This window comes from Amyelois transitella, chromosome 8 (genome assembly GCF_032362555.1).
Source record: "Amyelois transitella isolate CPQ chromosome 8, ilAmyTran1.1, whole genome shotgun sequence".
Taxonomy (NCBI): Eukaryota; Metazoa; Arthropoda; class Insecta; order Lepidoptera; family Pyralidae; genus Amyelois; species Amyelois transitella.
The window spans coordinates 2,116,283-2,138,833 of NC_083511.1; the positions used below are offsets into that span (position 1 = coordinate 2,116,283).

General features: G+C 36.4%; 1 protein-coding gene across 1 annotated transcript in view; it reads left to right on the top strand.

Annotated features, from left to right (window-relative positions):
* LOC106137337 (spondin-2) overlaps nucleotides 1–20,308 on the top strand; it is a 45,769-nt gene extending 25,461 nt beyond the window's left edge. Inside the window, exons 3-8 of the mRNA XM_013338147.2 lie at nucleotides 4,636–4,835; nucleotides 11,994–12,098; nucleotides 12,642–12,821; nucleotides 16,771–16,988; nucleotides 17,524–17,708; nucleotides 17,875–20,308. Coding sequence (XP_013193601.1) covers nucleotides 4,636–4,835; nucleotides 11,994–12,098; nucleotides 12,642–12,821; nucleotides 16,771–16,988; nucleotides 17,524–17,708; nucleotides 17,875–18,086 — 1,100 coding nt within the window. The 3' untranslated portion in view covers nucleotides 18,087–20,308. The remainder of the gene's footprint in view (nucleotides 1–4,635; nucleotides 4,836–11,993; nucleotides 12,099–12,641; nucleotides 12,822–16,770; nucleotides 16,989–17,523; nucleotides 17,709–17,874) is intronic.
* The last annotated feature ends 2,243 nt before the right edge of the window (nucleotides 20,309–22,551 follow it).

Here is a 22,551-nt window from a genome sequence, read left to right on the forward strand (position 1 = left end):
CGGTATCGGAACCAAATAGGAATTATATAAGTTTCAAAGTGATATAATAATTATAATATCGGGATGAGCTATTGAACTGATTTTTATGAAATTAAGAATACAGAATAATGGTGAGTATCGAAGGTCACATTTTAATGAACGAATACGCGGTATTTATCTACTTTTAATATATTAATTATGTATTTATATAAATATATATTTGCTGGTATATATATATATATCTTAGAAATCAGGCTGTTGTTCCCTGTTGACACCCAATATAGTACTTTTGCGTATATGTATGTGGCGACATCTTTACGCCAAAAGTCACAAAAACAAAGTCACGCGACGTTATCAGTAAAAAAAAGCGAAAAATCTTAATCGCGCAAGTAAAGATTTCACGGATTGGAGTATATATACAATCTCTAACACAACATCGTCTGTCGCGCGGTTCCTTAGACATAACACCTAGCCTGGCGGGAGATCTTCCCTTTGGTGGCGGTCAAGCCGAATCAATGCTCCCGCTACATATATTATGTAGGTATCGTTATTATTTAGATCTCAAATATACATATATTCTACACATCCAGATAATTGAATGTGGAAGTTTCCTTAAGATACTTTTCGAAATAATTCCAATCACTATGTATTTTTAATGATTGTGTTATAACTTCAGCAATATTTTTGAAAACTGTTATAAACATAAATGCTTTCATAAGTGATTCAGAAGCTTAATCCTATGTAACGTTATAAAACTTACACAAGAATGAGAGAGAGAGAGATTTGAAAACATTATACTTATAAAACAACAACAAACAATTTTAAATATTTACCTCATTAAGATTCTAACGAAAGTCTCTTATAATTAACAGCATTAAAATTAATTCTCATTAACATTTATTTTTCCCTGTAAAAAGGGACAAAGGGACCTCCTAGGTTCAGCACTGAAAAACAAAACCATTAGTTTAAGGTGGCTCCTAATTACTATCGTTAGCTGGAATAAGAAGGTGCTGTCACGCCTAAAAACGTAACCTCCAAACAAAATTACACTTTATTGACACCTTCACTAGAAACTAAGAAGAAATGTGCAGGTTTTTAGACGTAAAGATTTAATTAATCTTTATGCGTTAGAGAATAAGGGTGATATTCAACTATATAAAGATTTGATAGAACATACGAGAAGGATATAAGGCATTTTTTTTGCCGTCTGGGGAGTGTCCAAGTAAGTAGAATTAATTGGTCGGACGAAATTGTTTCCGTGATTTAGAGTACTTCTTAAAGTAGACGTATTATTCACTCCAGTCCGGTAAATAATCCACGAGTGTGATTTGTACGTACATAATTAAGTACCTTTCTTCTTAATAATAATAAAGAATATTTTTATACGAAAGAGAAGCATGTTAAAAAAGTTAGTTCTTCGATTCGAAACTTGTTGAGGTGTAGTTTCAACTTGTAAACTATTCTTTTGTACGTATTTTATTGTATCGTGGTCTTGTTTCAAAACTAAATATCGGATACGACTCATGCAGAAATGAAATATAAGCTCATTCATAAATAATTCATCTCTACTAAATATCTGGTCATATCGTTACTCGTATTGCTAATCTATATTTTTCTTTGACGTTTAGGTGAAACTTCGCAGATAAATATAATTAAAAAATTCATAGAATAACTCGAACCTTTATAAGGATTTGTTTTACAATTTTTAAGAGGGCGTGGGTTAAGCTATAGACACGAGATTCAACAGGTAGCGAGCTACTTTACTTGGTGAGCGTTGAAGTAGTCCAAAGGTGAAGGCCCGGGCTCCCGGGCTGTGAAGAGAGGCGCTGAAGAAAGTTTCCCAGGGAGACCGCACTGGCACGTCAAAGAAGTCATTGAATTTTTTGGATTTATGTCGAGAAAGAATTAGACAAAGTGTCACACGTGTGAGGCATATTAACATATATTCTTCAAAAGCAGCTTGACATACCAGAAAGAGATTGTATATGTTTATACCTACTGTTCCTGTACTGTACAGTTCCGTTCTGTTCCTACTTTTCCCTGTTCTCAGCAAAATCAGGCAGTGCATTTGTCCATTCATATTTCCAAATGTAAATTTACACCCGTCACGAAACTAGAAAATAAAAGTAATAATGATTCTGTAACCATGCCAGCTGGCATCCGCCGAGTTCACTACCCTGGTTCATGAGTCATGGTTATGTAAACAATCTTACTATTTTTACGCGATTCCTCAAAACAATAAGTTTGTTAGTGTCTAGTCACCCACTTATCACCTGATTGGTTATCGGCATACTTGTATAATTTTTACGTCTCTATTCCTTGCTGACAAGACATAACAAATAATCTCGAAAAGACTTGGCTGGGTGGCAGTTTAATGAAGATTGTTTAGGCATTGCCCAATAGAATAATCTCAAGTTTACAACCCTTACCATTAGCGGCCTTGCGGCCATATGCGGCCTTGCCGTTAGCGGAATTGACACATACATTTGACGGCCTCATGGGCATGATGAGAAAAAACTTTTCTGATTGGCCTGGGTCTTGGATGTTTATCTATATAAGTATTTATTATAAAATACTAGCGACCCGCCCCGGCTTCGCACGGGTGCAAAATTATAAATGTTATTATACATAAAAACCTTCCTCTTGAATCACTCTACCTGTTACAAAAAACCGCATCAAAATCCGTTGCGTAATTTTAATGATTAAAGCATACAGACAAACAGACTAAAATAGCGACTTTGTTTTATACTATGTAGAGATAGTATCGATTGATATTGAGTTACTAAGTCGTAATACAAGTCTCGAACTTACTTCGAGGCTAACTCAATCTGTGTAATTTGTCCCGTATATATTTATTTATTAACATTTGTTTTCTTCGTTATTATTTCATGAAGTTCTTTGTCTCGATGATCACATATGACTAGTCTTATGAATTAACCATAAAAACAGATGATACCACCAGGACAAAAGTCAGGACGAGTCTCAAAGGTAAAACCCTCACTCATCAAACGTTTTGTAAAATACAAAGAAACACGCTCGTTTATCTTATTCAACTGTTCAAATACAAAAGTTACCTTTCTAAACGAAGATAATGAGCGTACACAAAATTGCGACAAGAAAGACGATGCACCATTTCTAGAAAAATAACTTTTAGCAGCTGCAGTTTGCAGTCCTTTGCTCCAAACTTTAACTGCGCTCGCCCGAATCGACCCCTTTAAAATATTTTCTCCGCCGCGTAGACAATTAAGAAAGTTGTGCACTTTATTTTTTAAGTTCGCGAAGCCTCGGACCTTAAATGCTGGGATAATTAAAAACGCTTTTGTGTTTCTGACAAGTTATATGTTAACAGTAGGTATTTACGTAACTTCATCGTGCGACCTTTCAAAATGGTTTCATTTTTAGGTTCTGAAATATTTCGGAAAGTGCCGTGTAGTTCCCGGCACCAGTACAAAAAAGAATAAGACCACTCCATCTCTTTCCCATGGATGTCATAAAAGGCGACTAAGGGATAGGCTTACAAACTTAGGATTCTTTTTTTAGGCGATAGGCTAGCAACCTGTCACTATTTGAATCTCAATTCTATCGTTAAGCCAAATAGCTGAACGTGGCCGTTCAGTCTATTCGAGACTGTTGGCTCTGTCTACCCCGCAAGGGATATAGACGTGACCATATGTATGTATTTAAATACAACACACTTACTAACTAATTGACTGACAACACATATCAACAGCCCAAACCGCTAAAGCAAAGATATTTTAAATTTGCACTAAGAGATGATTACAGTTATACTCTAATTCACTTCACTTTTTAATGCTATGGCTCCTGTTTTCAACAAAACGATGATTTTGCCAATGTCAAGGTTGAAAGTAATACTGTTAAGTAAGTAGTAATGTTTACTTACACCAAAGCTAAGTATATGTAATAGGTACTGTGGTCAAATTCTAAAAGTTAACACATCACAAAATTTGATCAAATCTTACCAAGCCATGACAGCGATGCTATTTAAAATAATAAAATAATAAATAAATAAATAATAAATAAATAATCTTTTTTATTATTTATTATTGGCTCTTACCCAATTGGTGAATGAAATATTTTCAACGGAGTGTGATTCATGAAATAATAAGGTTATTAAGATTTATAAAAAGTAGCCACGGATTACACGTGAATACCGTTTCCGTACTCATTCTCGAATTTGTCTCAAGAAACTTTTGATATCTGTGGCTGAGTTTAGAAAATAAATTAATATGAAATGTTTCTAAAAAAAATTTTGAAACATTATTTTATTTAACTTAAGTCTAAAAATCTAGCACATCGCCTAAAAAAGAACATCAAGTTTGTAAACCTATCCCTTAGTCGCCTTTTACGACATCCATGGGAAAGAGATGGAGTGGTCCTATTCTTTTCTGTATTGGTGCCGGGAACCACACGGCACATTTGTAGTAACAAAATAATTATTTATATTATAAATATTTGTCCTGGTAAAGGGTCAGGTTAAAAGCACCCGAAAACCGCCGAGCTTGTATGAAGAGAGTTATGAATGTGGATGAAGCGAAGGAAGTATGCAGAGATCGTGGCAAGTGGAAAGAGGTAGTCTCTGCCTACCCCTCCGGGAAAGAGGCGTGATTTTATGTAATGTAATGTATTTGTCCACAGGTGTGTCTCACGACCGATCGTACGTCCTCTTCCGACTAGGTCGTCGAGTCTCTCCGGCTGTTAGACAGTTCGCCGAGTCCGGTCGGTCGGATACCCTGGGCTCGGCCCCGGGGACCATGGACGTGTTTGGAGCCCCAGCGGTGCAGCAGGGCGCGGGGAGGACTGAAGCGGAGTTCTTTGTCGATGGGAATCATTCTAGAGTGAGTATTTAATATATATATGAGGGAATGAAAGTAAAACAGTGCGGAATTATATCGTAAATCTTCTTATTTTATTGGACTTCTTAAATACATTTTATAACGTCTTACATCGTACCGCAGACTCACTATTCTATCTCTTAATGTTACCAACGTAAAAATAAGTAAGAGGTCAGCTAACAAAAAGTAATCTATATATATAAAACTCTTCCGTTACTGAGTGACTGACTGACAGACAACGCACAGTCGAAACTACTGGTCGTAGACAGCTGAAATTTGGAATGTAGGTTCCTTGGGATATGTAGGGGAGCACTAAGAAAGGATTTTTGGAAATTCAACCCCCAAGGGGGGGAAAAGGGGTAAAAACGTTTCTATGAAAAATCTTATTCCTTGGGTTTATAAACTTGAAACTTGGCATGAACACGTACATAGGCAAGTAAATATGTTTGACATTATAAGTTTTTTCAAACTACCCTCCAATCGTGATTTAGGGGGTGCGATTGGGTGACTGATTTATTAACGCACAGCCGAAACCGCTCGGTATAGGAGTCTGAGATTTTGAACAGAGGTTCCTTTAGTAACATAAGTGAGCACTAAGAAGGGATTTTTGAAATGTCAACCCCCAAGGGGGGGAAACGGGATAAACTGAGCCGGGGCTGCGGGAAAGTTCTAACGAGATACCGTGGCCCCGGAACGCAAAGGGCAACTGAAGGAACGAGGTGGGTTTTAGTCAGTAAAAGTCTGACACTCCCTTCCGTTCCACCCAGAGCGGGAGAGGTCATTTGATGATTTCCCATCCTTAAAAAAAAAGACTTTGTATGACAACTTTCAGTCGTCTCTTTAACATACATAATAACATACATAATTATGTACATACATGCATAACATTAATAACATCACGCCTTTAAATCCCTATTTTGTGTTAACACTACCCATACAAACAGCTAAAAGGAAACAAGTGAAGAGACGAAATTTGTCCGCATCCATTTTCACCTAAATTCTTAACGTTAATGAGATTTACTTTTTATTATCAGGTCAACCTAATAGCCTCACATGTACGTATAACTTCGTAAGAATTTTCTTTCAACTCCTAACCGTTGAGGAGTTGTACCTTCCATCATCAGCTCATTCACATGGGATGATGACTATCAGACGCAAATACTTAAACAGATCTATGAAATTGTCAAAAACGTAATTGCCTGTAAATTTGAGGTTTGCCCTTGATTTCCCTGGAATACCATCATCAGATCCTGACAAGGTAACAACGGGACCAACTTGAAAGTATACTCTACCGAACAAAAAAAGAATCACGTAAATCGAAGATTTCAGCCTGTGGAAGAAAAAGCCCTGTCGAGATCATTAAAAAACGCTATATATAACCGAATTACACGTGGGCGAAGCCGCGGGCGGAAAGCTAGTATAATATATTAAAGACAAATTATTATTATTTTTTAAAAACAATAACAGACGCTACATAATAATATTACAAGGTTCCATTATTAAATAAAATTATTCTAACTTAGCATCCTAAGGGTGTATGCACAACTGTTTAGCTAAGTATGCGAAACAGACAATACAATAAATAAAGGTAAATTTCCCTATTAACAGAAATGTATGCGTGTAATTATATTAATTTCTAAAATAACTTTCCGACACTTTGTTCTATATGTGGTGTTGTGAATGTTGAGTTTATCTGTTTTGAATTAACTAAAATATAAAAATATCAATGTCTTCACTATAGGATATCTCATTGTATTTGATAGTAAATTTAATAATTTGATTCATAATTCATTTCACATTTGTCAAATATAGGTTACAAGTTACCATGATCGATCCAACACGGGTTAGGTTAACTTGCGAAAGTTGCGGAGGTCAGACGGGAGTCGCTTTTTGTAAAAACCTGACTCACCCAATCCAGAATCCATGGTCAAGGGCTTACCTCGGGCTCCTCTGGTGATGAGGTACCAAAGGGACTAAAGCTAGAAAGAAGAAGTAATTTAACAGAACTGGTTGATAAATAAATTAATAAAAAAGATATTAAAAGCTTCCATGAACAGATTAAAAACCCCCACAATTCAAAACCGCAATTACCCGTCATTAACATTATAAATCGTGCGGATTATATTCTTCCGATAGTGAATAAAACGAGAAATAAATACACGAAACAATTGTAATGGACTATAATTTCGATAATATCAGACAAAGCCGGCAATTATGAGAATAAAATTTCCACGCAAATGATATTTTGCAAATATGGTACCTACATACATGTTTTACCGAACTGTCGTCATTAAAATGGTGGAATAGTTACCTACGTTGTACATAAAATAAATTCAATTACCATACATAGGAATACAATAAAAGAAGCACATAAGTAAATTATCTATACATACATAAAAACACGCCTCTTTCCCGGAGGGGTAGGCAGAGACTACCTCTTTTCAATTGCCACGATCTCATAGTTCCTTCGCTTCATCCACATTCATAACTTTAATGCAAGCTCGACGGTTTCGGGTACTTTTGACCTGACCCTTTACCAGGACGTCCTTAACTTGATGATAGATATAAATAAATAAAATAAACAGTATTAAGGTGCTGCTAGCTGCAAATTTTTATTTCAGAAACATCAGCCACTATCTGTATTAACCATTCCATAGTTATGGTGGCTGAAAATACACGTTGCTTTATGCAGCGGGAAACACAGAGTACCCTGTCAACAGACGAAACCTCCTTGAATCATGACCCACGTTCACTTAGGTACTTAGCTTCTCCAAACAATGAGGTCGTCCATTATTTCAAGTCCCATTCTATCAATGCTCACTGAAACTGGCAAATTTTCCGAAACAAAGATCCGCTGAAAACATAAAAGTTTCAACAAACAAGCACAAAAACAATTTTACCTGACTTGTAGGCCCATAATTGCTAGCGATGTTTTTTACCCCGGCAAACAATCGACGAAAATATCGTATTTCATCGTTAATTAAACTCGAGAGAGCGAACAATTACGATACGTCAGACTTTGGTGTTCGTGAAAAAACAAAAGGTAATTGGAGCATCGTGTTCCGCAGGTCTATTTTTGGTACTTCAGATAATTTATGAGAATATAATATAAAAGGCGGACCACGGGCCCTGCAAGACTTCTGCGGAGGGTGCAACTGGGAACACGCAGAGATGAGAGAGATATAATATATGAGATTTAAATGAATAGCTATAAGTCTTTGATGAAGGAGGTAAGTTTAATTTCAATCAACCTCTTTTCTTTTTCTAAGAGCTTATCGTCTTTTGCTCAAGTCCAGTGCTCAAGCTTTTGTTATAAACATGAACACTTGTAGAAAGAGATCCGTTTTTTTAAAATAGACTTTATTTTATAGTGCTACAAACTCAAGTCTAATAGAGTCCACAAAAAAAATTTTACACATCACAGGTACAATTTTTTTGGGGGGAAACAAAAGTTAAGTTGGTACTACTGTTTTTATGGTGGACACTGCGATCGACCTTCGCTATATAATTTTTTTCCTTGGGTTTTTTCTCAGATCAAGGGCTAAAGTTCAAATCAAATCAATTAGGTACATCAAATAAATTATCTGCAGAGTCCGAGGAAAATATAAAAAAATTCGCGTTAGCATAAATTTTTTCTTTACTTGGGATTTCCCTTTGATAATTATAGTCCATCAAGTGAGAGGTAGGGATGTAGCCTTGTATCTGGAAAAAGATCCCTGGTGAACAAGGAACCCTACGGAACCCTAAAATTTGGCTGGAAGCGAGCCACACCGAAGGGAATTTTATCTGGCGTTGCATCGCCTGTTTTACTGCTGCCTGTTATTTCCATTGTTTATTTCATTGCGCATTTTGTTATTGTTTTTGTTGTTCCATTTGTATTTCAATGTACTTTTAAAATGTTTCGACGCAATTATGCAAAATAGATAATGAGTTTAAATATGATCACCTGACAGTTCCCGTGTATCGTAGTAATATAGCCCCTTGGGGAGACCCATTTGGGACAAAACGACAGAAAGAAGATGTAAATCAGAAACATCTTTAGTTCCATGAAATCAAGTCACACACACCAGTAAATAAAAAACAATAAAAATAAATCACCTTACAACGCTCTAATTAATCGCGCCGACAAATAATGAGTAATCAATACAAACTAGAGTCTAGAATAAAAACAAAAATTATCGACTTAAAACACATTTACTAAACACATAACACCGCTATTTTTGTCGTGGGCTAAATATATCTTCGGAAATTCAATTCCGTTGTAAATTTAGCCGGAGGCAACCACAAATGTATGATGGTCGACGAATGCATCTGACGGATTAATAATAACTGGGAAAGAGGCTATAAACAGGTTACAGGATGTTTTCATTAACAGTTCATAAATCTGTTTTAGGATTTTTTTTATTTTATTATATGTACACTAGTTTTTACGCCGGACTTCTGTTTGGTGGGATTTTAAAAAGCAGCGTATATAAATAGTTCGTAATCAATTAAGTTACAATATAATCTAGTACCATGAGAGAACAACAGAGTTTGAGGGGATCTGGTTGCTTAATTGATATGTATGTAAAATAGCAAAATAATATGAAAATAGCGTAATAATATGTAAAATAGGGTAATATGTAAAGTGGCGTATGGATTTTGATGATTTTGTATGTTTCTGTACAATTATTATAAAAATAGATAGAGTCGAGTAGTGTTTGAGTCTATTGGTTACAAATAAAAATACTAATCATTTCTTTTTATTATATTACCTACTATAAATACCTAGCATTTGGCGTTACCTGAAGCTCCGAATTCATTCATTCAGAGTATATTTATTTGAATGCTAACCGATGCTTTTACGGTGAGGGCAAATATCGTGAGGAAACCTGCATATTCAGGCAACTGGATGTGTAACCATGACCGATCCAAAACAGTTAGGTTCTCCTGCATAGGTTGCGGAGGTCAGATGGGAGTAGCTTCGTGTAAAAACCTGACTCACCCCATCTAGGATCCATGGTCAAAGGCATAACCCAGGCTTCTCTTCCTTCCCCTCTATTATAAGTATTCATTCATTCACAGACCATTTAGTTAAAACAGCCAAAACAAAAACCAAATAAATAATGATTTTTTTCTTTGATAAAATTGAACCCAATATGGAGGATGTAGCAGACTGACACGTTAACCACTTACAGTTTTATAATAAAGAATATTGTAAAATGTCTCCTAGATTTCAATTTGGTTGTTTCATTTTCGCCTGACGTAAACATAACGGTTGTGAAATGTTTGAACCTGACGGATTAATTTATAACCGGGTCCGACCGGGGCCGGGCCGGGCCGGGCCGGGCCAACGGGTTTCGCCGGACGTATTGATTTGTAGCCCATGAGGTGTCAGTATTGTCACATTTTGTATTCACTTTTAAATGAAGCAAGAACATACATTCATACATACATATAATCACGTCTATATCCCTTGCGAGGTAGACAGTGTCAACAGTCTTAAAAAGACTGATAGGCCACGTTCAGCTGTTTGGCTTAATGATATACGAGTAGAATTGAGATGAAAATAGTGACAGGTTGCTAGCCTGTCGCCGAAAAGAAGAATCCCAAGTTTATAAGCCTATCCCTTAGTCGCCTTTGATACCCATGGGAAAGAGATGGAGTGGTCCTATTCTATTTTCTAATGGTGCCGGGAACCACACGGCATTAACAAGCAAGCAAGCAAGAACATAAGGTATAAATAATACAGATTGAATCAGCCCCAAAGTCAGTTCAAGTATGGTATTATGGGATATCTACTCAACGTTACCAAGGTATATTTTATAAGAAGTAAAGTTAAGTCCAAAGTCTTACGGTGAGGGAAAACATCGTGAGAAAACAGGCACATTCAGGAAACTGGATGTGTAATTATGATCGATCCTGCAAAGATGCCGCAACCTCTACATGAACTCCCATCTGACCTCCGCAGGTCAGGGTGTCGTCTTCGCGTAAAATCTGACTAACCCAATCCAGGGTCCATGGTCAAAGGCATACCCCGGGCTCCTCTTCAGAGTGGTGAGGATGCAACTAAAAACCAGGAGGATGAAGAATGACCAAACCTTTTTTCATTAAATGTGGTTTGGAATAATATTTGTGTGAAATCAGACGACTACGCCACACTATATGCATAAAATTGTCATAACGAAGTTGTGTTACTTTGACACCACCAATTGCAATGAGAATTATTGATACGTATCTTATATATAAAATTCTCGTGTCACAATGATCTTTCCCGTACTCTTCCGAAACGGCTTGACCGATTCTCATGAAATTTTGTAAGCATATTGGGTAGGTGTGAGAATTGGCCAAATTGGAATCTATTTTTCATACCCCTTAGTGATAAGGGTTGTACGTACACCGTTTACATCTTTTTTTTACTAGAAATAACTAAAAAATCATTTATATGGCAAATCAACGTTTGAAGGGACAGATAATAAGTATATAAACTACTGGATAAAAAAAAAGACACCATCGTGGGCATGACAACTTGTTCATATTTTTTTTTTTCAATTAAAACAAATTAACATTTCGTGGTAATTAAATACTTCAAAGGAAAGTTAACTAACTTCTCATAAAACTCGTAGATTCGCTTATAAAAAAATTCTCCAAGGATTTCATGATTTTAATTAGAACGATCAAAGCCGTAGACGAATAAAAAACAAATCCCATTTTCCGAGAGATGCCTAGCGCAGCTTAGGTGACCTAATTCCGTTTATAAAACCAGTCGGCTCTACTAGATAAATCTATCTAGAAATCTAGATAAATAAGTTTTTGAAATACCGGCAACAATAATATGAACTATATTTTACCTTATAACCTAAAAATATTATAACCTTTCAAGATTCTAGAATCTTTTGAGTAGTCTATGCCAATCAACAGATAAACAAAATATTAGATAAAATTTGTAATCTCATCGAGAGTGCATTAACTTTGTTTTTTTTAATACCTTCAATGTACGAAGAAGCAACATGGAAGTTTACAACGCATAATTATTCTACTTTTAGTTATGAATTACATCAATTTACTACTTTTATATAGGCTTCGCTAAAAGAGAATATTATTGGAATTAAAAAAGCAGTAAGTTTATAACAAAGTTTACGCCAAAAACATAATACGCTATAACCATAAATATTGTTCCAGGTTTCCGTGATGGCGCGAATGATCCCGTCTCCCGATTGGTTCATTGGAATCGACGGTTTCGACCTCTGTGTCGATGGAAACTGGCTGGATAGCATAACCATAGAGGTAATTGTTTTTTTATAAAAAAAAAAAGACGTGTTAAATAATAATTACGAAGTTCAAATTTTAATACTTGAATTAACTGTAGTAAAAATTTGGATTTATTTGAAAGTAGTGGCGAAAAAGTCAATGCCTGGTGAAATAAATTAGATTTCTCTTCGAAGGTCGAGGTTTTAGGAACTTTGTACAGGATTTAGTGTGATACGGACTTGATATTACAACTATAAAAAAATACATACATAAGTCGTAATCTCTTGCGGAGCAGACTAAGCCAACAGTATTAAAAATACTGTAAAGTCACGCAGCGGAATTGATATTTAAATGGTGACAGATTGCTAGCCCATCGCCTACAAGAAGAATACCAAATCTATAAGCCTATCCCTTAGTCACTTTTTACATCATCCATAGGACATCCATATGAAGTGGTTCTATTCGAAAGGGCCGGAAACCACACGGCACCATTGATTATTCCCAGATAGAAGTGGTGACCCTTTTTTCATTTATTAAAACGAATTTTAATATAACAATTCTCTAATGTACGTTTATCAGGTGGATCCCCTGGACGCAGGCACTGACAACGGCTTCACCTTCACAGCACCAAACTGGCCGACGGCACCACAAGGGGTGGCGTACAGAATCACTTCCAAATACCCGTCGCATCCTGCGGGATCCTTCTTCTACCCGCATTTGAGAAGATTGCCTCCAATCGCTACGTTTCAATTCATAAAGGTTAGATCTTAAATGAAGCCTTGAAAGCACTGTTAATATATTGGCCAGTTGATTGGAATTTGGCCTCAGGAGGAAGACCAGATACCAAGTCGCACAGATACTGATCAAGGATGACGGCCTTGTGGCGTGACGTGCCGTGTGGTTCCCGGCACCATTACAAAAGAATAGGACCACTCCATCTCTTTCCCACGGATGTCGTAAGAGCCGACTAAGGGATAGACTTGGGATTCCTCTTTAATGTAAATCCCTGCCAATCTAAGGTCTGCCGCGCCGATGGATGCATGGCTAGGGGCGAGCCTAGTCTCGAGCGTGCCACTTCCGCCATGGGGTTGGGCACCCCCAGGTAATGGCTAGCCTTACCCTGGCATGCGGGGCTCTGCTGGGGCGGACAAAATTTTTCCCTAGCGTCTCGTGGGAATCGCATGGATGCAAATTTTTTGAAAGAGCACCTAGATGGCGGCGATGGTGTCCGCACCCCATCACGTCTCGTTCCCGGCGGGAGCGGTATGCGGTCTGCTGAAAGCCGCTTTGCGACGATGAATGTAAGAGGAGGAATGAAGGATAAGATTGAGGAAGTATGCCAGATGATGGATGAAAGACGTTTGGATGTGTTGTGCGTGAATGAAACGAAGCGGAAAGGATGCGACGCGACGCAGCACGGCCCTTACACGGCGTATTGGTCTGGAATTTCCAGTACCAGCCGAGGCTGTCAAGGGGTCGGTCTAATTCTTTCTGCACGAATGGCTGAGTGCGTGAATGAGTATGAGTGTGTCAGCCCTCGTCTTCTATGGATTAGGCTGAAAGTTGGAATCACTCGGATCTTCGTTCTAGGTGTTTATGCACCTTGGGATGTGGGTTCGAGGGGTACAACATCAGCAAAAAGCGAAAACGAGGAGTTCTGGAATAGTGTAAGAGAAGTATTGAAAGTTACCAAGCCAAATGAGAAGATTATTATGTTAGGTGATTTTAATGGATGGGTGGGTGTAAAGCGTGATGGATATGAAAAGGTGCTTGGTGCGTTTGGTGACGAAAAGGTGAATGATAATGGAAGAAGTGTATTAGAAATTTGTCTAGAGTGGGATCTTTTTGTGTCGAACTCAATGTTTCAACATAAAGAGATCCACACCTACACAAGAGTGGAAGGTATTTTAAAAAGTATGATAGACTTTGTGATTGTAGATGAAAGATTGAAGAACAAAGTGCTGGATACCCGTGCATATCGCGGTGCTGGCATTGACTCGGACCATTTACTGGTGATATCCCGGATAAGGGGTATCTTCAATCGCTGGCGGCACAGGGTAAGGGAGCAAACCAGCGCTTTGGAAAGAGTAAAAGTAGAAAATTTGCAAGATATGGATGTAGGTAAGAAGTATATTAATAGACTGAAGGATGAATTTGAAGATTTAGAGGAAATGAGCGATATTGAAGATGGATGGAAGGAATTTAAAGAAAGAATTGTGAAAGTAGCTGTTGAAGTGTGTGGTGTAAGTAGAAGAAGGAAAGGAAAAAATCACAAAAATGCGTGGATGAGTAAAGATGTGCAAGAACTTGTGCGATTAAAGAAGAAAGCATGGCTGGATTTGTTAGCAGCAAAAGCTAACTTAAGAATGCAAGAGGTCATAGATGAAGATGTGAATGAAGCACGTAAGGAATATAAGAAAATGAAAGATTTGGTTAAGAAAGCTGTGATTAGAAAGAAAGAAGAGTATAAAGAGGATTTTGATAAAAGGCTATCAGAAGACTTTCAGTCAAATCTGAAAGTATTCTGGAAATCCGTAAGGTCAGCCCGAGGAAATACTATAACCAGAGAGCTGACTAGGATCAGATGCCAGGATGGTAGCGTTGTGAAAGGAGAAGAATGTGTACTAAAGATATGGAAGGACTATTTTGAAAGTTTATTTGAAAAAAAGGAAGGAAATAAGAAAGATTTCTGCTATAGCGAAGAAAAAGAGAATGAGATGGAAGGCGAAATTGAAATGTTCGAAATTGTGGAAGCACTTACTTAAGAGTATGAGAGCGGGAAAGGCTGCTGGGTGTGATAGAGTGTCGGTCGAGATGCTTAAAGCAGGAAAAGGCGTAGTAGCTAGTCAGTTGTACTGCCTTTTCAATTTGTGTTGGAGAAGCGGCCGAGTACCAAAAGATTGGTGTAAGGCTGTTATCGTGCCACTTTACAAAGGAAAAGGGTCACAGCTGGACTGCAAAAATTATCGTGGTATAAGCCTGCTTAGCGTCGTCGGCAAATTGTATGCTAAGGTATTGATTAATAGAGTCAGGAATGAAACTGATGACAAAATATGGGATGCTCAAGCGGGATTTCGAAAGGGAATGGGATGTACTGATCAGGTCTTTTCCTTGCGGTGCATAGCCGAAAAGTTTTTGGCCAAGAGTCAAAAAGTCTATTGCACATTCGTAGATCTGGAAAAGGCCTATGACAGAGTTGAGAGGAATGAATTGTGGTCAGCACTTTCTATGCATGGGGTGAGCAGTCTCTTAATACGAGCACTGAAATCCTTATATGAGGATTCGAGTGCTTGTGTCAGGATAAACGGAGCGCACACTGAGTGGTTTAAGATTGAGAAAGGCGTTAGGCAAGGATGTGTTGCGTCACCGTGGCTGTTCAACCTATTTATGGATAGCTGTTTGACAGATTTGAAAGAGTCTAAAAGTGGATTAAGGATGAATGAGTTACTCGTCAAATGTCTGCTCTATGCCGACGATCAGGTTATACTGGCGTCATCAGCGGAGGAGTTACAGGAGATGGTAAACTGTATGCATGAAGCTTTAAAAGAGAAAGGAATGAAAGTGAACGTAAGTAAAACTAAAACACTGGTTTTTGAAATGGAGAAAGAAATGACAGCATGTAATATTTTGATTGGAGGAGAAAAAGTGGAGCAAGTGAAAGAGTTTGTATATCTAGGATCAAAGTTTACATCAGATGGCAAGTATGACAGTGATATTGAAAGGAGAGTGAACGCGGGGAACATGGTGAATGGAGCTTTGCATGCCTTTATGAGCAGTCAGAAACTATCCAAAAAGGCTCGACTGGCTGTGCACAGGGGCGTGTTGGTCCCGACATTAATGTATGGGAGTGAAAGTTGGGTATGGCAAAAGAAGCATGAAAGCAGAATAAATGCAGTGGAAATGAGAGCGTTAAGGAGTATGATGGGTGTGAAATTGAGTGACAGGATAAGGAACAGCGTGATAAGGGAATGTTGTGATGTGAAAGAAGATGTAGTTACAGGAATAGAAAAGGGTATGTTAAGATGGTTCGGTCATGTGGAGAGGATGAATGAAAGCAGGTTGACTAAGCAGATATACAAGGAGAGTGTGGAGGGAAAGGTCGGAGTGGGAAGACCTAGACGAACGTATCTTGATCAAATTAAGGACGTCCTGGTAAAGGGTCAGGTCAAAAGTACCCGAAACCGCCGAGCTTGTATGAAGAGAATTATGAATGTGGACGAAGCGAAAGAAGTATGCAGAGATCGTGGCAAGTGGAAAGAGGTAGTCTCTGCCTACCCCTCCGGGAAAGAGGCGTGATTTTATGATTTTATGTATGTTATGTAAATTAATTTCGGGAACATTTTACGTAAACGTACGTAGGTATACAAATATTTACTTATGTATATCTCGCGTTAAATGTATGCTTTGAGACTGTAAATATATTTGACATTCTTCTACCTTTAAATCGGTAATAGTGCCGTGTGGTTCCCGGCACCAATACAAAAAAGAATAGGACCACTCCATTTCTTTCCGTCGTAAAAGGCGACTAAGGGATAGGGCTTACATACTTGTGATTCTTTTTTTAGGCGATGAGCTAGACACCTGTCACTATTTGGATCTCAATTCCATCATTAAGCCGAGCAGCTGAACGTGGCCATTCAGTCTTTACGGGACTATTGGCTCTGTAAGGGATATAGACGTGACTATATGTATGTATGTATGTTTTTAGCTCCGCGAATATGAGCTCTCGGAAGTGTTCCACCGTTCCAGCGACGACCGGCGCTATGATGTTCTCCAGCTTGACAAACTGAGTCATAACAGCATCGATGTGCTGGACGGGAACCGAGCATTGTCGATAGCTGAAGAAGTCGAGAGGAACGAAGCGCCGAAGATTTACGCCGACGGTGCCCTGACCACGCCTGATGGGGCTTATTCTTATTATACATTGTAAGTTTTTTGCCGTAAGAATTAAGAGTGTAATTTGATGTATAAATGTAGAACTTCTACTTTCATTCTTTATTATCTTGATCTTTGATAGTTATGCTTACTTTTAGTAAATTTCTTTAGTGTCACATCTTCAGAGTTTTTTTAATTTTATTTGAAAATCTGTTTCGCATTCTATTTTACTAACTTAAAAATAACAAATTCCTATTATATTTTTAAACAGAGATAGTTACACATTTAGATCACATGTTGATAATGGCAAACACAATTTTAACAATACCATATAACGATGCCCCTAGATAGCTGTGGAACCGGGGATATAATTTTAGGTAAGAATTTAATTCAGATAAGTAACTCCATTATAGTATTGAAGCAGAAAAAAACCACCACGCTAAAATTTATCTAATTTCACTATCAATCACAATCCAATTGTTCCCAATCTTTTGTAGTCTACATGAACAAAATTTTGAATTAGGAACGCAATTTAAAAATTTCAATTTATTACCCAACTACGAATAATTTTTTTTTTATTTCATAGGACGAACACGACAGCCAATACGACAGAAGAGCCTCGTTCAGCCAATGAGCTACCAACTTCAGGGCCCACAGCCAGTGAGAGATCCGCCATGCGAAGTTTGGCGAGGCGGTACCGAGCCCGAAGGCGACGCAAACTCCGCGCTGACAACGCTGATCCCGCTGAGAGGAGGAAGCGGAAAAGAGCAAGTAAGGCACATTATAGATAAAAAGAAACTTAATTTTTTATTGCTAAAATTATGATTTAATCTAGTCTAGTTTGGAAATGTGTCAGAGGTGTAAAAACCTCTACCTAACCTAGAGTTATACTCAAAAACTGCAATCAGGCATTTTTTTTATATCTTCTCATTCTCAGGACTCCTAGACTGCCGCGTGTCAGACTGGGGAGAATGGAGTACATGCCGCAGTGACGGTGGCTGCGTAGGATCAGTGGTGCGCACGCGCAGAATTATTCGCCGCCAACGACCCGGTGGGGCGCCCTGCCCACCCACCATGCAATCAAGATGGTGTGCAACCAACTGCACAACGCAACAGAAGCAAGAAGACTGGCGGAATAATCTCACGTAATTCCTTTTTCAAATTTAAAACTTATGTTTATCTAGTTTCTTTCTTGGAACGCGTTTATTAGAGGCCAGTTTGAGAATCTTTGCAAGCACGTCTCAATTTCTTTTTATATTCCATGAAATACTCTTACCATCTTTGTCTGTCCGTCCAGTATCAGTTCGTTTCAAATTCTAATTTCATTGATCCTTCGTTTGGATGTAAATTCGTGGTGTGTAAAGAAAGTAATCAATAAAATTGTTGTAAAAAATAAATTTAGTAAGAGATGACTGTGAATGTTTGGATTAGATAGACTTTTATCATTTATCGCTGTATCTAAGTGAGCTTGTTCGAAGTTATTTTGATTTCTCTGTCAATTGTTAGGACTAAGGATGAAGTGAGTTGAAGTGTGTAAAATTTAATTTGCTTGCAAATTAATTTTGCTCAAATCTCCAATTATCTTCAGAAGATTTAAAAATTCAAAACTTTTTTATGTTTAAGTAGATATTAGTTTATCCTATTTAACCTGCCAAACGCTTTTCCATATATTTAGGAGATATAGTTAATGAATGTGATTTTTCAAATCTAGAAACACTAATACATTTTCAGCTCTAGTACAAAATGAAGTGGTGTCTTATGCTGTAAAATTAAATTTATATTAGTTTTCAATAGAAAGTGTCATTGTTTAATTTCACAGATTATATAAACTTCTTAACTAAAAAACTATTAGAGCAAAATTTTTAATTCTAAAAGAGGTCATGGTGATTTTTTACACGGCGCAGATCACTACGGATTAACAGTATTTGAGGTTTACATTGATTCTGCCTATGGCAAAATATGGTCATGATTTACATCTGTGCATGCTCATGATTTAGATTTAGATCAGTGTTCCAATTTCCGTGACTAGCCACGGAAATCTGATCACTGCATTATTTCGATTCCCTTGTTGAAGATTGAAGAAGCAGTGAGCAGTATTTCTTACTGTACAAATTTCGTTTCTAACCATAATTAACTGTTTTGTCAAATCATACTTAACTTACATTTCAATCAAGTTTATTGCACAATTTCTCCCCAAATACCAATTAATTCATTATCTGTCATAGCTGTAATAATTAAAACAACACTAAACTGCTCTCTTGAGACTAAAATAGTTAACATACATATCGTTTAGTTAAGAATTAAAGTGACAGAAACTCAATAAAGTGTAGTTTGTTTAGTCGATGTGAAATCCAAAGAACATTTTTTTTAATAAAGATTAAATGTAAAAAAGCTTCTAATAGATAAGTCAGTATTTTAGATTATAGCTTACCTTCTATATGTTTTATTTGATGACGCAATTCGCTTTAGTGCAATTCAGACTAATTTACAAAGATATGGACCTGTATTTATTGTATACATTTCAAATAGTTTACAACTAAGTATTGAAACGTAAGAATCTATGTCAATTGACAATGTTTAAGAAGTGAGAATTAATTTTATCCATTTAAAAGTTAACAACAATTTTGAAACTACACTAGGTACAGTGGAAGACAAAAAAAATATAATACATCACTTGTATTGGCGGTCCATATTGCCATTGGGACACATTTAGTTGTTCCTGACTTACATTTAGGTAATCCCAATTTTCAGTTTACAAATCACAAATTATATAATGTCTGCTTATGCCAAAGAAATATGAAGCTTTTAAATATTACTATATCGGTTTTGTACTTCAAAGAATTTCAACTGATGATCTTAAGTCCCATGAAACTGATTCAGATAGTAACATGAGAGTTGAGAATATTGGTTTCAATAATTTTAATTATTTGATTAATGAAATTAAAGATCACTTCATACATATCCAGTCGATCGTTCGAAAAGTATAGCTTTTTGAGGGTTTAAACTTTATTATTGGAGAGAAAAATAATGTTCTATGCAATCTTTTTTTTTTGTTCTAAAGCTTACCACACAGGAATACAAATCAATATCACTTCTACTATAAAGAAATTTCTATGTTACCAACGTTTTAGACATCAAACTATTCAGTCAAATATGCTTCTTGAAAAAGAAAGTTATGCAATAATATAACTATTTTATACTCTCAAAACTAGAAGATATCAAATGAAAGTAAAGAAATATGGATGAATTGATCTTATTATTAATTTAGATGTTAAACTAAAAAAGTTTTAGGCTAAATAAACCGAAGCTATAGTTGGAACTGTAAAATAGCTATTATGAAAGCGAAATGTTAACCTTAGCGTAAATTATTGGAGTATGTGTATTTTTTACAATGTAAATTATTCTGATTTCAGTAATAAAACTCTTAAATAACACGACGGAGTTTAATTTTCACACTTCCGATAAGACCTAAAATTAATATAAGGGTGTATTGATTTCGTAATAAATAAAAAAGGAGAAAAGGAGTATCTTATGAACAAACTAAGATAATGTACAAAATTTGATCAAGACAAAGACCAATCGCAATACTTATTGGATTAAAAATTAAAAAAATATATACATACCTACATACTTTCAAACATACTTTGAGCATGTATGGCTTACTGATGAATTTCAAATTCAAATAGTGACAGCTTGCTGGCCCATCGGCTTCAAGAAGAATCTCAAGTTTATAAGCTCCCTTAGTCGCCTTTTACGACATCCATAAAAAAATGTCGGGAACGACCAACACACAAATTAAAAAAATACCTAAACAAATACACATCCATTTCCATGAATTGAAGAAGATAATTATGTGTAATGAATATTTTTTTTTATTTTACATAATAAGCCTACTTATTTAAATCATTTACGATTCTACTATTGCCAAATAAATGCAATTACAGTATATCAAGCGGTTTTATTTATACACGACATTAATTACTACAATATTAGGAAACACAGTCATGAGTGTAACATCCATTTTTTAAAGCGCCGTAACGCAATCTTTGACAAAAACAAGACAATTTATGTGAAAGTACATAAAATAAGTCCCACGAGACGAATCGGGCCACATTAAAAGTCGCAGATTTGGCTAAGCCACGTGAAAAATCCAAGCAAGAGCGATTTATTCTCCTTGTTTTTACGACATTGTCCTAATTTCTTTGAAAAGAACGATACGAGTCTTCTGGGGACGTAATTGTTCGGACTATTTTTATTTCGGGACAATAAACAAAGAAACATATACATAATTCAACTTTATTCCTTACAGAGTAGACAGAGGCAAGAGTTCTGGAATGTCTGAAAGGCAACGTTCAGCTGTATGACTTTATGATGGATTTTGGGATTCAAATAGACAGGGGGAGGTAACTGTGCTGGGATCGTGGTAAGTGGAAAGATGTGATCTCTGACTACCCCCCCGGGAAAGAGGCGTGATTTATGTATGTATGTATATAAAATAAATATTAAAAATTATTGCTTGATTGTAAAATAACAATGTAAGATCTTAGTTTTAGAAGTTATCTAATTCGACTGCAAAATACCTTGAATTGAATCATCGACGTATCTGAATGGCGCCGCAATATTGTGGTTTAGTACTAATTATTGTGTCAATCAATAACATACTTATGTTATGGAATCCAATTATCATCTTTCCAGCGGTCTAAGGAGGACTCGAAGGCCACGTTCAGCTGAAAGCGTTTACTTATGAATTATGATTAATTCATCTTATCAACTGATTTCTATTCAAAATGGAAAATTGTTATAGAAACCGCCCGCGACTTTGTCCGCATGAAAACTTTATCAATATAATACATATATAATAAAAAGTAGACAAAAAGTCTATAGCCTATATGTTATTCTGGGTCTTCAGCTACCTACGCACCAAATTTCATCGTAATCGGTTCAGTAGTTTTTTGCGTGAAAGAGTAACAAACATTCATACCGACATACTCACAAACTTTCGCATTTATAATATTAGTAGTATTATTATAGTAAAATCATAACCAATTAAAAAAAAATATGATGTGTTCCGCAAAATCCTGTACAATGTTTCACACAATTTCCATAAGGAAAACGGTTTTACCATCTTTTCTTTTTACCATCTTTTCTTGTAAATAATGTAGAAAGAGAGATTAAAGGGACAACACAACTTGTGCAGCAAGAACTCCCAATAAGCGAAACTGAGAAAAAGTAAAGACAGATAATTGAAATGGAAAATTTATTGTTTAAACTCAATTGCCAATCATAAATGAAATCTTTCATAAACTTTCACAATTTAAGCGGCTTAACCACAAAAAGCGCAGTCCCGCAATATTCTGACCCAACGACATTAAAATACTAGACTGAAAATTTTAACGTAAGAATGGGAAGGACTTGATATAAGTTCGGTTTTGTAAAAGGTCAAGTCCTAGAGTATCCTAAATTGATCAGGTTGCATGAAAACTACTCATATTATTTAGCTACTCATTTTGTTTTTCTAAAACGGATTAATATTGTATTATTTTTACATATGTATATATATATTATATATATTATATCTAAAACATTAAATATAATTTTTTTACACAGATTTGAT